This window comes from Gallus gallus, chromosome 7 (genome assembly GCF_016699485.2).
Source record: "Gallus gallus isolate bGalGal1 chromosome 7, bGalGal1.mat.broiler.GRCg7b, whole genome shotgun sequence".
In the NCBI taxonomy this organism is placed as follows: domain Eukaryota; kingdom Metazoa; phylum Chordata; class Aves; order Galliformes; family Phasianidae; genus Gallus; species Gallus gallus.
This window is the reverse complement of record NC_052538.1, coordinates 10,775,239-10,789,643: the sequence shown is the minus strand read 5'-3', so window position 1 is coordinate 10,789,643 and position 14,405 is coordinate 10,775,239. Positions and strand designations below refer to the sequence as shown.

General features: G+C 38.9%; 1 protein-coding gene across 21 annotated transcripts in view; it reads right to left on the bottom strand.

The window, feature by feature from the left end:
* Nucleotides 1–4,063: 4,063 nt before the first annotated feature.
* The window catches only part of SPATS2L (spermatogenesis associated serine rich 2 like), a 128,941-nt gene continuing 118,599 nt past the window's right edge, over nucleotides 4,064–14,405 (bottom strand). For all 21 annotated transcript variants that reach the window (XM_046943576.1, XM_025152171.3, NM_001389330.2 and 18 more), the window contains 5 exons: nucleotides 13,585–13,643; nucleotides 10,357–10,466; nucleotides 9,703–9,805; nucleotides 5,835–6,055; nucleotides 4,064–5,517 (listed from right to left, as the gene is read on the bottom strand). In XM_046943576.1, the coding sequence (XP_046799532.1) occupies nucleotides 5,119–5,517; nucleotides 5,835–6,055; nucleotides 9,703–9,805; nucleotides 10,357–10,466; nucleotides 13,585–13,643 (892 nt within the window). In that variant the 3' untranslated portion in view covers nucleotides 4,064–5,118. The remainder of the gene's footprint in view (nucleotides 5,518–5,834; nucleotides 6,056–9,702; nucleotides 9,806–10,356; nucleotides 10,467–13,584; nucleotides 13,644–14,405) is intronic.

The window sequence follows — 14,405 nt, the reverse complement described above, 5'->3', positions numbered from 1 at the left end:
GTGCTTTTGTCTTCTTATTTTTCATCTCTGTGAAGCTTGCTAACAGTTTGTTGTAATGGATGGACTGATGCTAAACAGCTTTATAAGAGCTGAACCTTCAAGGTGACTATAAAAGCTTTGTCTATATCCACCCAAAGCCTTTTAAAGTGTAAAATTAAACAGCATTTAATCCTCTCGGAGGCAGAGAGCTGAAAACAAACTTGCTAGTCCAAGGATTAGTCATCTCTTAACCTGGCTAACAGGCTGTTCTTCTGAGGCCTGGAACAAAGAGCAGAAATTCTGCAAGTCTGAGAGTTTCCTGCAGGTTAAACCTTCCTCAAATCTGTACAATCCCAAGTTTCTTCAAAGTCCACAGTTTTCTTAACGTTACACCCATCCAACTCAGAGAGTTACCAGCCCCTACAGCCAACTGAAGTATTATGGCTTGTTTTGCATCTTTGTACAATTGCCACTCGTTATAAAAGAGACCACAGTTAGAACGTTTCTTTGCCCTAGTAATTTAATAGCCATGCTCTAAAGAGTAACATGCACCACAGCAGTGAACTTTGATGCTTTTCTCTTTCCCCTCAAAAACACAGTCAATTTTTCAGTTCTTTAGTCCTCACTTTCACACTATTTCCAAACCATCCATGATGTGGTGTAATGTAGAAAAATACCATTCCAAATTAATTTCTAAAAAATTACTTCTTCATGATTAAGTGCCTATTATCACCAGGATGTGTTTCAAATAGATGTAATTCTATCTGCGTGCTTCAGAGTATGGAGAACTCATACTTGCTGTAACCAAGCAGACATTATTTCATCTGCTAGGGGTACATGTTAACACTGATTCTCAGGGAGACTTTTCATCAGGCTTGTTTTCAGCTAAAGAGCCAGGGAAACACAATGCAATCAGAAGAGCTTCTGTGAAGTAGGCATTAATTCAGAGATGCTACTCTCTGAAATACAGCTCAAGTTACCTGCAAGTAAAACAACTGGTGATTCTCTCAAGACGGTACTCATTGTTAACACACTGCTCCTAACGAGGGCTACCTCTTTCTTTCATTGAAGCTGTTCATCCACTCCTTTAAACCCACTTAAATTAAATTTTTTAGATAATAAACATTATGTAGTACAAATCTTACGATGACCAAAAGGAAATGCCAGCATTATCCAGGAGGTAAGAAGATTTTGTCTGTTTAATTCTCAATCTATGAAGGACAAATTCTTGCCTGGCAACAATGGGAGGCCAGTTGTACCATCAAAAACTTCAGAGAGAAGCTGTCTATTCCGTAGTTGCAGTTAAAGAGTAAAAGTGTGGCTAGAAGTAAAGCTCTCTAAATATGTGGAAGGAAAGCCCCCAAGAGATCTAGGTTCATTTTGGGCAACAGCTTTTAGGAGAATGTCAAGCAGCAGAAACAGGCACAGCTGATATTACAGACCTCTGCTCTTTTCTGAGTTTCTGAGTACTTCCTACAGAATTTTATTTTTGCAGGAAAAGAAAGAAAGGAAGAAAGGGGAAAGAGAGAAAGAGAGAGAGAGAGAGAGAGAGAAAGAAAGAAAGAAAGGAAGAAAGAAAGAAAGAAAGAGAAAGAGAAAGAGAAAGAGAGAGAGAGAGAGAAAGAAAGAAAGAGAAAGAGAGAGAGAGAGAAAGAAAGAAAGAGAAAGAGAGAGAGAGAGAGAGATCTGCCTGCTTACACCAGCATTTATCACTTGGTTGAGTAATACTTTGCAAATTCACCGGGACACACACATCAATAATTTGACCATTTTCAAAGTTGTCCCTTTCCTATATGCATCTCTAAGCTCATTCTAGTTTCTGGTACAACATCTACAAAGATTTTAGTACAGTTTCTTAAGTTGTTCACTATACTAAAATAGCTGTATAATCTCAAGTTTCTGGCAAATTTCTGTTATATACTCAGTCAGGTAACTGGCAGTGGTTCTGGAGCATGTGACCTCTGGAGCCCATCATATCTCCACTACAGTGATAAGTACATGAAACTTAAAGGTACAGCTGATTTATAAATTCCTGATACATCCCAGTCACTGCACGGGGAAACAGACTCACCATAGGAAATGCCATCCATCCAGGCTCAGACCAGGTTGCTCTCCTACAGCAGCAGGATCCAGGAAAGTGGTATATAAACCAGAGTACAAACTTATCCTTTCCAAAATTATTAGTTTCAGCTCTACAGCAACATTTCCAACGACTTTAAGTCATTTAAAAAAAACTTTTTTCAAACATCTTCAAATCTTTTAAAGTTTTGCTTAATATAGCTTGACTATGTTGAATTACATTATCTTTCTAGTTCTCCAGCCACATATCTGGTCCTTTGTTTCGCTGAGTTCTAGTGTTAATCTCAATTTGACTGTACACAAAAGACAAAAAGACTGAACCTGTTTTAAAACACCAGGCCTTAGGATGTGTTTCCATTTTCAAAAGACAGTACAAAACGCAGTGGGAATTCCACATTTCAGTGATGCAAAAAAACTCTACTCGTTTTGCAAATTAGGGGAAACTATTTTTCTCTAAAAAGACTTGCTGGCCTTAAAGCCAAGGCTTGTCCAGCCCTTAATTCTCTCACTGATCTCTGTACAAAACCTGTACATTGAACGTATCACACATAGCTTGATCTCTAATTTGAAGATAGAAAACTTTGATTAATTAATTCTATGTATAGTGAGCAGTAAAACACTCCAAGAAAATGGCAAATAAAATTCTAGCAGAAACATAAAAAGATAAAGGGATACCATTCTGACACAGCTATGTTTCAGAGCCAGCCATGTAACATAGTTAAAATGTGTACTGCAATACTAAAGCGTATTTGCTGTGTCAAGACTGCAGAGTCCCCAGAACCAGCCAAATCCACACTTTTATCTCTCATCAAAGAATATGTGTTTGTGTCACAGCCTGAAGATAAATGCTGCCTCTCACCTGTTAGTCCTGATCTGTCATATACTAAGCCTCCAGCACAGGAAAGAGAAGCTGGTATTGAAGAACACAAGGTCATCCTGTTGTACTGAGTTATGATTTATATTAATTTGATTTGTTTGGAGGAAGCCTGCTTGTAAGGAAGCTGACTTGTGGAATAAAGTAACTTCCAATAGTCCTGTTAAGTGGAAAAGCTATAAGGAAGGAGTAAAAGTCATTATAGAGACATCAGATATCATTAGGAGGGGGTACAAGAAGAGATACAAGTAACTTTCAGAAACTGTGTAAAAGCAATGTAATATTGTTCTGGTGTAATACCCATACAGATACTGTAATTACATCTCTAACTGTGAAGTTACAGGTCAAACTCTATGGCAGAAGACAAATTTTGAAAATACACTTTTCTGGTGGGCGTGCACAGCACAGAGATTCTGGAATTTCAGCTCCATTTACTTAAAACATTCAGCCTAAAAGCTTGATAGGTAATTAACCCAGATAGGAGAAGGGTTTGCAATGCTAAAAAAAGCCAGTGTTTACCTATGAGTACTTATTTTATCACCACAATTCCAGAAGACGACGAGCTATTTGCCTCGTAAAAGCAGGTTTTACCATCATTCACATGTAGAAAACTATACAGATATTAAGAGAAATAATCAAAATTGTTCATAGGGAATGCACCTCACTTTATACTTTGAGATTATTTTCTGAGGGTACACGGGAAAAGTAGTATTCAGTACAAATAAAGTGTGTATTCAGCTTACGGAAATTAGGCAGAGGAAACTGGTAAAAAGCAATAACCAACAATAAACGTTCAAAGTGTCCAACTCTTACTGACCTCAGTGGGAAACAGACTGTTTTACACTTCTCTGGTTCTGACCCCCAGGCCTCTAGTTCACTTGATGTCAGGTCTGGATTCTGATACCTTAGTATTTTCATGAATAACTTCTAGCATAGGATTAGTCCAAGATTAACTCTTCATGGGAAGGTGCTGTCCCGTGCACTTGTAGCATTGGAATTTAGCCAAAAGCAAAAGCCCGGTCCAAGCCAAACTCAAACCAAAAGCCTCCCACTGACATCAGCTGAATTAAGCAAACATAATTTGAACACGATGACAACTGGTTAGGTACTGCGAGGCAGCAAACACCAGAATATTTTAGAAAGAAGATTTTAATTTTTTGGAAGAAAGAAGTTCTCTGAAATACATAATCAGAACATTAACACTAAGATTTTATTTTAAAAGAAAACTCAGAAGGATGTAGTATCTGCTCAAATATGTACCTCCACATTCTGCTGCATGTTGCTGTAACAAATTTATCAGTCATAGCTCTCATTAAGGACAGATGGTTCCTACAGCAAAAAATATAGAAAAATAATCTGGATTCAAGTCTAGAACACCTGTGACTTTTCATATGCAAAAAAATAAATCCAACTAGTCATAGAAAAGTGGCTGATAAGGATGGAGAATAGGGCTGTGCACCTGAATAGCCATGACTATATATAATCTAAACTTGAACAAAATGAGCATTTTCATAAAAATAGTTTGTCAATGAAAAATACCAATATGTAATACATTTAGTACAATTTATAGGCAAGTCTAACGATCTCCATTTATGGAATAATAAGCTAAAATCAAGTGTGCTGCTTTTTGAAATGTTCTTGTATGTAACAATACTGTGTGCATACAGTGTGCATGCATGTGTATGTATGTATGTGTGTGTATACATGCACACACAGATACATGCACAGAAATAAAGAGGTGTATAATAGAGACTGCAGAAAAATTCTACAAGATTATGTGATTTCATTGCAGACCACAGCACACAGGTGTCCTGGGATCCTTCTAACACAGGCTGCTCTAAAGAACAATACTATTGACTGTATAACCACATATCTACAACAAGCCTTTTTGCTATTGTGAATTTAATTCTGAGTTTATTTTTCCAATCTAGATTTCATTCTTCTACGGAGTATATGCTGCTTTGGTAAGATTCTGTACTGTCACGACAAAATAACTGTGAACATATCGGGCAAAGCTTTGAAAGTATAATTAATTTTGATAATTAGTAAATAATGAAGATACCAATAAGTTTTAAGCAGCAACAGATTTAAAATGACTGTGTTCTGATTTATTTTCTTCACCATCAAGCATCTTGAGGGAGAAGCTAAAATGAGAATATTTTTCTGCCTGCCTTCACTGTGACATTTTAAGCCACCAAAGTCACAGCTGGCACTGAAAGAACAGTGGTATCAGGAGAGACCTCCATCCTTGCAGGGCATAAGTTGCATTGTGAGACCCTGCCAACACCTCCTCGAAAAGGCCTGTGATCTGTGGTGTCTGCTGTGTGATGCTTCCGTCGGCTCTTTTCCGGGTGGGTCACATTCTCTGTGGTCCTTGCAGTTGCAGACTGCTCCTGATTTTTCATAGCTCCTTTATTTTTAGGTCTGAAATTGTTGTGCTGCTGTCTTCTGTGTTCAGACCTGGAGCCACTCTTTACATTATTTTGATCCGCCTCATTAGTGGTGCCTTGAGGCTTAAGAGATCCATTGAGACGGACGTTTTGGTGCTGTGGGTTGAATCTTCGTCTTTGACTAGAAGGCCCATTCTACCCAGAAAGAAATTGGATAATTGTTAGGCTATCTGAATTCTTCTAGTAATAAAGGAAATACAGCCATAGGAATTAACAAAAACTGCAGAAAAACATTATCAGCGTAACTAGAGAGAGAAAATAGTATTGAAATAGTTTTAATATAACACAAAAACTGAGCTATGGCCAATATGTTACATTTTCATATTTTTGGAAATGGTGAATTAAATATGGACTAGAAACAAGTACTTGATTTTGCAGTGAAGATTTTCAATAATGCAGGTTTTCCTGATATTTTTGACACCATTTAGTTTAGTTTATAACTGGTTTCTTACCTGCTTATTTGTTGGGATTCCCTGGGATGAAGATTCTGTAGGATTGGAAGAATGATGACTTTGTACTTTAGTGCTGGCTGTTTTATTATCAGAGTTCTTGGCATTACTAGAGGACTTCCGAGTGTGTGTATTTTGTTTGCCAGTTGTTGCATGTGAGGTCAATGAAGACAGCACCGAACTACATGGTGTTCTTGAGGAATAATTGTTCTTTGGGTGAGAAACTATAAAAATAAAAGACGTATTCTCTATTACCCGTTAAATGATCAATATCCGAGGCTGAATTCTTATCCTGCTTACAGTTAATTTTAGTAGCATCATTCAAGACTTACTTTAGATAACGAAGTAAGCTAGACAACTAGGTCAGAATTACATCATATTGTCTTACATCTCTGAAACTGCCTCATCATTAAGGGTGCCTCTAGACAAAAAACCCTATGTGGAGGAACTGCACTAAAACTGGAATGAGGCTGGCAGAAGGCCAAAACACCCTGGTTCCTGCGGACTCATGCTTGTGCTATGGGTTATACTGCTTTGCCCATCTGTAATGTAAATGTGAGAAATCATTTTACTTGGTGCAGCTACCTGAAGGTTGACCAGGATAAGGAGAGCCTAGAGAGCTACATTGCTAGCTGGAAGACAGTTCAGCTTGTGACTACACCAGAGGGCTTTTGAGACTGCAAGTTGGTTTAGCACTATCTAAGAGTAAAAAACGTGTTGTGCAAAGGTTGGAATTGTTTCAAAGCCCACAAAGCAAACAGCTAAAGTAGACACACTGCCTATTTCACTAAAGTAGACAACACTGTAGCTCACCAAACTTTTTCACCAACAGTGAGAATGAAAGCGCTGCTGACTGTCAGCCCTGGTCTTTGTTTATCCAAGAAAACTTCTCAAAATTCCTGGCACCTATGGGTTCGCCTGTGAACTTATAACCAGTTAAGGTAAATCCACGTGTTGTCAGGACTGCCTCCTCACACTGCCGCTCTATCAATAATGCTCCTAATAGGAGTCTTCAAGCAAAGGAAGAAACATGGGAAGGAAGAGAATGGAATGCGAGTAACTCTCTACTGCCTGAGGTCAAAGGAAGTTGTGCCTGAAGATGCCATACACAAATCTGATTCCAAATCATTCACTGATCATGGAAGCTGAAGAGTGTGGAGCTTGCAGTTTACATACATTCCAACCACAACACGTTTAATAGCTATGAAAGCTTCTTCAGTACTTTTAAATAGTTTTCAAAAAGGAAAAGACAGTAAAGAGCAATAGACTCTCCAAAGAAATAGTTAACAAAGATTCTTCTGTACCATGGCTATCTATCAAACTGGAACCGAACTCTTCGAGCTGTCTGCTTCTGTACAGTGGCACCTCAAAAAGGAGCCTGAGGCTATTGAAGCTCTTGATCTTAATCTGTAGTTTTGATTTTTCTGATTATGTCATTTCTCTGTTTTCTTCTGGCACAGATAATGAACTAGAAAAAGACACCTGTTCTTTTATCTAGTGGGTACTTCAATTTATCAACTTTTAGGATAGAGAATGAAGACGTGGAGTAATTTTAGCAACTGAGCATCATCTGCTGTTTTGCTGGGTGGTATTTTGAGGCTCCTACTAACTTAAGCTAACATCAGATTCTCCCACTAGGTGTCTTCTTCACAAAAACAACACATTGATCTGCACAAGGAACTGCAATTTCTGTCACAAGGTCTGTAAGGTATGCTGTTACTGAATGCTACTGCTCTCTCTTCTTTAAAACAGACTGCCCTATACAGAATCATAGAATCATAGAATCGCTAAGGTTGGAAAAGACCCACAGGATCATCCAGTCCAACCATTCACCCTTCACCAATGGTTCTTGCTAAACCATGTCTCTCAACACAACATCCAAACGCTCTTTGAACACCACCAGGCTCGGTGACTCCACCACCTCTCTGGGCAGCCCATTCCAGCGCCTGACCACCCTTTCAAAGAAGTAGTATTTCCTAATGTCCAGCCTGAACCTTCCCTGGTGCAGCTTGAAGCCATTCCCTCTAGTCCTATCACTAGTCACCCGAGAGAAGAGGCTGACCCCCAGCTCACTACAACCTCCCTTCAGGTAGTTATAGAGAGCAATAAGACCTCCCCTGAGCCTCCTCTTCTCTAGACTGAACAATCCCAGAAGCCTATATAAAAATCCAAGTGCTTGACATAAAAACATATTCTTAACAAAAAAATATGTACAATCCACCAGCAAGCGTTCCGGATAAATGTCAGTCCAATTACTTTTGTACCTCTTTGTCCTTCACTATAATTTTATGCTGCCAATGCACTCCTGCTCCTCATGCTGGAACATGCCTACCTTCGCATAGGACCAGGGGTTTTGGTTATTACTGGTGTTAAAGCTTTCAATAATGGCTATTTTTAGGTACAGGCCTGGTATCATCCCTATTTGAAAGGTACTTGCATTTCCTCAGTTAGATATAGACATCATCGTATGATGCTTGAAACAGAAACACTTGAACAGCTCTTAGCAAAGACATGTCAACAGTATGTAAGATCTCTCTTCTAAGGTCACTAAGAGCAGATCAGACATTCTCCAGTCACCCAGTTCTCTCTGTCAACTGAAAGATGGCACTGCTTCACTGCTAACAACTGTTCTTTGAACTTCACTGAGTTGATTTCAATAGGCCTATACCTGATTACGCTTAAATAATGCTCTGCTAAGATGAGGTATAAATAATTAATTTCCTGAATTAACTGCAGCTGGAAGTTATTTAGGAGAGTAGCTGAATGAGAACAGACTGTAGCATCAACAGCAGCTGTGGTTATATTCTTGGTTAGGGTAAGTTATGCAGAATTTTCAATCTCTTAAGCTTCAGGCTTTGAGATAGGTGCAGTGAGGTCACTGTGAACAATTAGGTGCATTACTGGGAAATTTATGCCTTCCTTTGGAACATCCTGGGCTGGCAGCAATGAGAGACAGGATATGGGCCTAGTGGATCTACAAAGTGTCCTGCAAAAGCAATTCTTATGGTCTAACAAATTAAATCAATTATGCCTCACAGGAGTCAGCTGTGCAATCACAAGACTGTATTGACAGACTATCTGATTTTTTTTTTCCTGTTTCTGGTAACTCCTTAGAAACAGTATTTATTTTCTTCCTGAAATTATTTTCCTTCCACCAAAATGCACCAGTTTGGTAATGTGTTAATAGTTTTTCTCCTGGAATATCATACAGCAGGATGACATAGGGCAAAGCATCATAGCATTTACTTTTTTGGGGGGATAGACTCTTTCTCAGCTTTTATCTCACATTTTACATCAGGAACATGATATATGGAGAAGAAGATGAATATGAATTTCCAAGCAGAAAGGCAGATGGTTTCAGAAAAGTAGTATTTGGGATTACCTTTAGCTCCTGAATAACCCACTGAATATTCTTGTACAGCTGGGAACTTGCTTCCTAGCAGGAGATAGATGAATTGATCTCATAATACTATGCCCTCACAGAGAAGCTTCCAATTTACTAGTTATTCATAAGTAGTTGAATTTGAGAATTCTCTACAGTTGACTTCTCATTTAGATGGGAAACTCCAACTGACCTCAGTAATATCTGAAAATCTCTGACAAAGAAGGCAACTGTGCACATGCAGATGGTCTGTGCAACATATGTATACTGTGTACAGTATGGTGTAAATCATAAAAGTGATGTGTGCATGCTCAACAAACCTCCTGTGTTGACATACCATTCACATCAGACTTGCTGCACACACACACACACACACACACACACACATCTGGCAGTATACATGCCATTACTTCTGCCCAGCAGTTCCTAGGCAAGTATTTGGAACACTACGTTCTGAGATCGTAGGTGTGATAAAGCACTGACACTTACTCTCTCCACAGAGCTGAATTTGCGTCTTCAGCTGTTCTGTGTCACAGGAAAATCGGGCAGACCTGCCCAGCTCTTCATCGTATTTCCGTTCACTCACAAAGTGCTGCAGAAATACAGACAAATTAAGGGCAATTGGCATTCTAATCAGAAGACTATACAGACGGTATAGAGACCAATCAGTACTTATCTTAAGTCCACTTTAAGGCAATGCAATCTCTTGACACTGTCCTGTTGGCAGGATCTTTATGCAGAATCAAAAATTTTCACATCCTTACCAAACGGCACTTCTCACAGCCCAACGACAGGTGGATCTGTCCCGCATTTTGGAAGTGGGTCACTTCACTGGCTGCGTGCATTTGATCAACTCAACCTGAAGCTATCAGGTTTACTTGTGAACTGGGTCTGATAAATGATACACAAACAGCAAAACTCTCCACTGCTCTGCCTCTGAAGGGATAGCTTACACTTCTCTGATAGCATATCCAGATTGCTCGGAGTCCCTATAATTCTTTAATAAGGTATGACTTCCCCACAGAAAGCTAGTTACCCTTTAGTCCACAGGAGGATTGAGAAGCCTGGACATGTTAGCATGATAGCACCTTCTTCGCTTTTGTGCAGACAGCTCACATGCTCGAGCAAAAGTGAATGCCTGACCTTAATTTCAGCCCTGAGTTCAGACAGTTGTGCTTCAGCCATTTGACTGGCTAGGTCCGTCAGTCTCTTCAGCTCTTCAGCTTTCTTCTGCCGAGCAGTCAGGATTTCCACTGCCAAATACCAATAGTCAATGATTAATGCTATGAAGCTGAATTTATCTGTAATTCATTATTCCTTAGGTTTTAACACTGTACCACGAGAGAAACACACACACTCCACACTTTAGCTGAACAGAATACAATGCTGCCTGCAGACAAACATATTTGATTGAACATTTGAAAATGATCGCAAAATGGGATAGCTGCCACAGATTCGAAGTTAAACCAATCCTTCAATGTTTAGACAAACAGGGCAGAGACATGCTGTTCTGAGTCTTCCAGTGCCTTACTCTGAAGCACAAATTCAGGCATCCTTTCATTTAGATATTTTACATTCCCTAAGCCAGCAGCCTGTTTCTGAAGAAATGTTCTCTTTCGTGTATACAGGGGTTTATAGCTCCCCTGAAAAAAAATATAATCTGTACATATTTGGTTTATGTTCAAATCACTGGCACTGCAGTTTTGCTTTCAAGTACAGAATGCGCACAACTGCCACTTCTAGAGCAAAGCAGTGTTTTGAACACCACCACTTGTAGGGCAAAGCAGTCTTACAAAGGCCAACAGTCCTCATGAAAAAATACTAATTATTCACTACTGCCCATATATCTTGTATAAGGAAGTAATGAATATTTACACTTTTACAGGAAAAGATTAACCATGAGGCACAAAGCAAGTCCACTTACATTCAGGATAATGTGACATTTAACAATTTTGGTGAAAAATTGCAAATTCTGCTACCTACATGGTGACTGTACTCATGGCTGGTGGGATCAACACAGCAGAGAAGAAAGACAGCATCTATATATAAAAAAACTAGCAACCATAGCCTTTTCAACTGCAGCCTCCTGTCTACAGCTTACATGTACAGATATGATAAGTGGGTGGCAGCTGTTGAAAAGTATCATAAAGCCAGATATTTCATTACAGATGCTGAGACTTTCCTGCCTTTATTTGCCATAGAATTCCAGAGCAGTCCTGGCAAGTCTCAACCACCTCATACTTTATAATATCATTTTGCTGGGTAAGAATTTATGTCTCAACCCAGTAGCATTTATTTATTGGATGGCAGCTTCCTCTGAAAGCACAGAATGGTCCAGCAGGTGCAGGGAAGACAGAGTAGTGGCTGTACGGCTGTATGGGAGCAACCCCATCATGCAATAGAGGAGTGTGTATCGCACAAGGTAGAGCTTACAGGAAGGCAGGATGTGGCTACAGCTCCCTTTAACCTGTTGATAAACCTCTGCTTATATTACTACTTTTGCTAAGAACAGGCATTTATCTGTCCCTCCAGCTGATCTTCAATTTCCTTTTTGTGGAATACAAATTCCAAGAATGAGAAATGTTTGTTGGCTTACACAAAGGATTCACTAGCTGTTTTCTTTGCCCAATAGTTTTACTGCTTATTCTAGGTGATGATAATACTGTTTCTCCCCAAGGTCAGCACTGCCTTTGCTGAAGTGACTGCTCAAACCATACAATCTCATTTCCTACTGACACTTAGAGTGAGATGCCAGCCAAATACCCATTTGCACAAAAACCAGAATGATCATGTTTGGAAATTTTCTCAGTATTGCCAGTAAGAGTAAGATTACCCACATTAAAATAGTCCTCCAGTGCAGCAAAGGGATGTGAAAATAGTAATGTAAATCTTGGTTAGAATGTTATACTCCTACAAGAACTTTCCAGCTAAAGTTCTGAGGGTACTTTATAGGCCTACAATAGCCCTGAGAGTTAACAGATACTACACAGGTACAAAAGCCATCTAATGTCGTGTGTTTAGTAAGCACAAAAGCAGGGAAACTAAACCCACCATGCGAGATTACAGCACTTACATGCCTATAGATAAGAATTACATTTACTTTCCACAAAAACAGCTACTGTCCCTTGCCAAAATTAATGAAGTGGCCATCATGATAACATCATCCCTGGACTGTGGATTTTCAAAATGTGTTTTTGTTTATGCAGTTGGATCCACGTCCGCTGATATCAATAGGAATTTTGCCATTGGTTTTCCTGGAACTGTGCACGTGTTCTGTAGCTGATTATGGCATTCTCTACAGGTAAAAAGCACGTTTCCATCCACAACTCCTCTGCAGGTTAGCATCAGAAAAGTTAGCATGCCAAATTCCAAACCTAAACTGCAGCCAATTGCTGCAGCAGCATCTCATTCTTTTTAGTCTCCATATGTATACAACTGTAAGAGACTTAAAGTAGCAACACAGGATTTTAATTTTTTTTTTTTTTTTAATTTAACTAGTATACGTTTGTGAGCTCAGTAAGAGTTCTAAATACAAGTGAAACATTCAGGAACACTTCCCTTGAAAGGGCCTTAGATTCACAAACAAAAGAATTATATGCATGCATGTCAGCAATATTTTAATCTATTAGGCAAAATATCATTCTAACAACACTTGGGTTATTCTTTAGTTCCATGCTTAGCCATCTCTACTGAAACATATTCCCTTGATTACTTGTCCATGAATGCTATGTCTCTGGTGGGTATAAGAAAGATAATGTGATATGCTAATATATGTCAAATTGCTTTCCCCCCCTTCAAACCATATACATACCTTACCTATGTAATAAACAGAGATGACATGAAAGCCTGGAGTTGGATCAACTTTCACAGATTATTAAGAAAACAGATTCCAGTAGGCATCTGGGTTTTGATTTTTATTGTTCTAATTCATGAGTATGATCACTAACCCTGAAAGGCATGCAAAACCAGAATAACCTGTTCCTCTAGCAACGTCCAGCATTGTAACTTACATATGATGACAAGCAAGCAAAAACAACGCTTAAGAAATCAAAATAAAGTAGTCAAGAAATCACAGAACTAAGGGAAAAACAAGAGTACCAAAAATCTGTGTTAAGTAAGTAGAAGGAATATATAATTTTAATCTAACTTTTTTGGTCTACCTTGTCAAAACATCAAAATACTGAAGCTTTGCTATACAAACCTTACAAACAGAATCTACAGAGAATCTCTCCCAAAACGCCCGAGCATATGCACATAACGAAAGATGTGAGAATGCTGAGAACTGAATTGATACACTGTGTGGTTTTCTGCCAAACAGAACAAATATTTACATGACTATACCAGAAGTTCCCTGACATGTTTTATACTTACTGGCTTCTTCTTTAACTTTGTCAATTTCTGCCATTAACGACACTTCTTTATCTATGATGCTGAAGAAAAAGAAAAAAAAGAAAGGAAACCACCATTTAATCCATGCCAGAATTCCATCAAGATCAAAAGCAAAACTACACAAAGACTTCAGATCTTAGTTATGGGAAGTAATGAAATAAAAAATTAAAAGTGGAAGCTGAAGATAGGCACACTCACTACAAGATTTAGTTATTATCAGTGCATGTTAATTTAACCAGGCACTTCCCTGGTCTGCCTGTGTGCGTGCACAGATGTGAAGGTCACTCTGATTTACCTCTTCTGCATTGCCTGGGCACCAGCAGTCATCAAATGACAGAACAATCCATTTTCTAATTAAGCCAGATACACCTCTGCTGCTGCTCAGGTTAATACGGCTTAGATCTCATTATTTTAGAAATATTTTTGCAAAGTATGTCAGAGTAAGCAAGAAAACAGTTTGCAATATGAATAAGCCTAGAAGTATTTCTATGAGAGAAATCAACTTCCTCACCCACCAAAGACTCGGAAGGAGTGGTTCCCCTTTTACAGGGCCTTGTGAAGATCTCATAAGCTCTTTCTTTCATAAGCCCCTGGCGTGCAATCCCAGACAGCACTTCTGGTCATCAAACTGCAAACTGATTAGGTGGGTCTACTGAGAGCAGATGAGGTCTGGTAAAAGATCTGTATCACCATTCCAGCAACATCATTTGTATCTACTAGTGTGCAGTAACACAGTTATGTCCCTCCAGTTTCCTCTCACAGGATTATTCTTAGCCATATTCATGTTTAATAAACACTCTCAA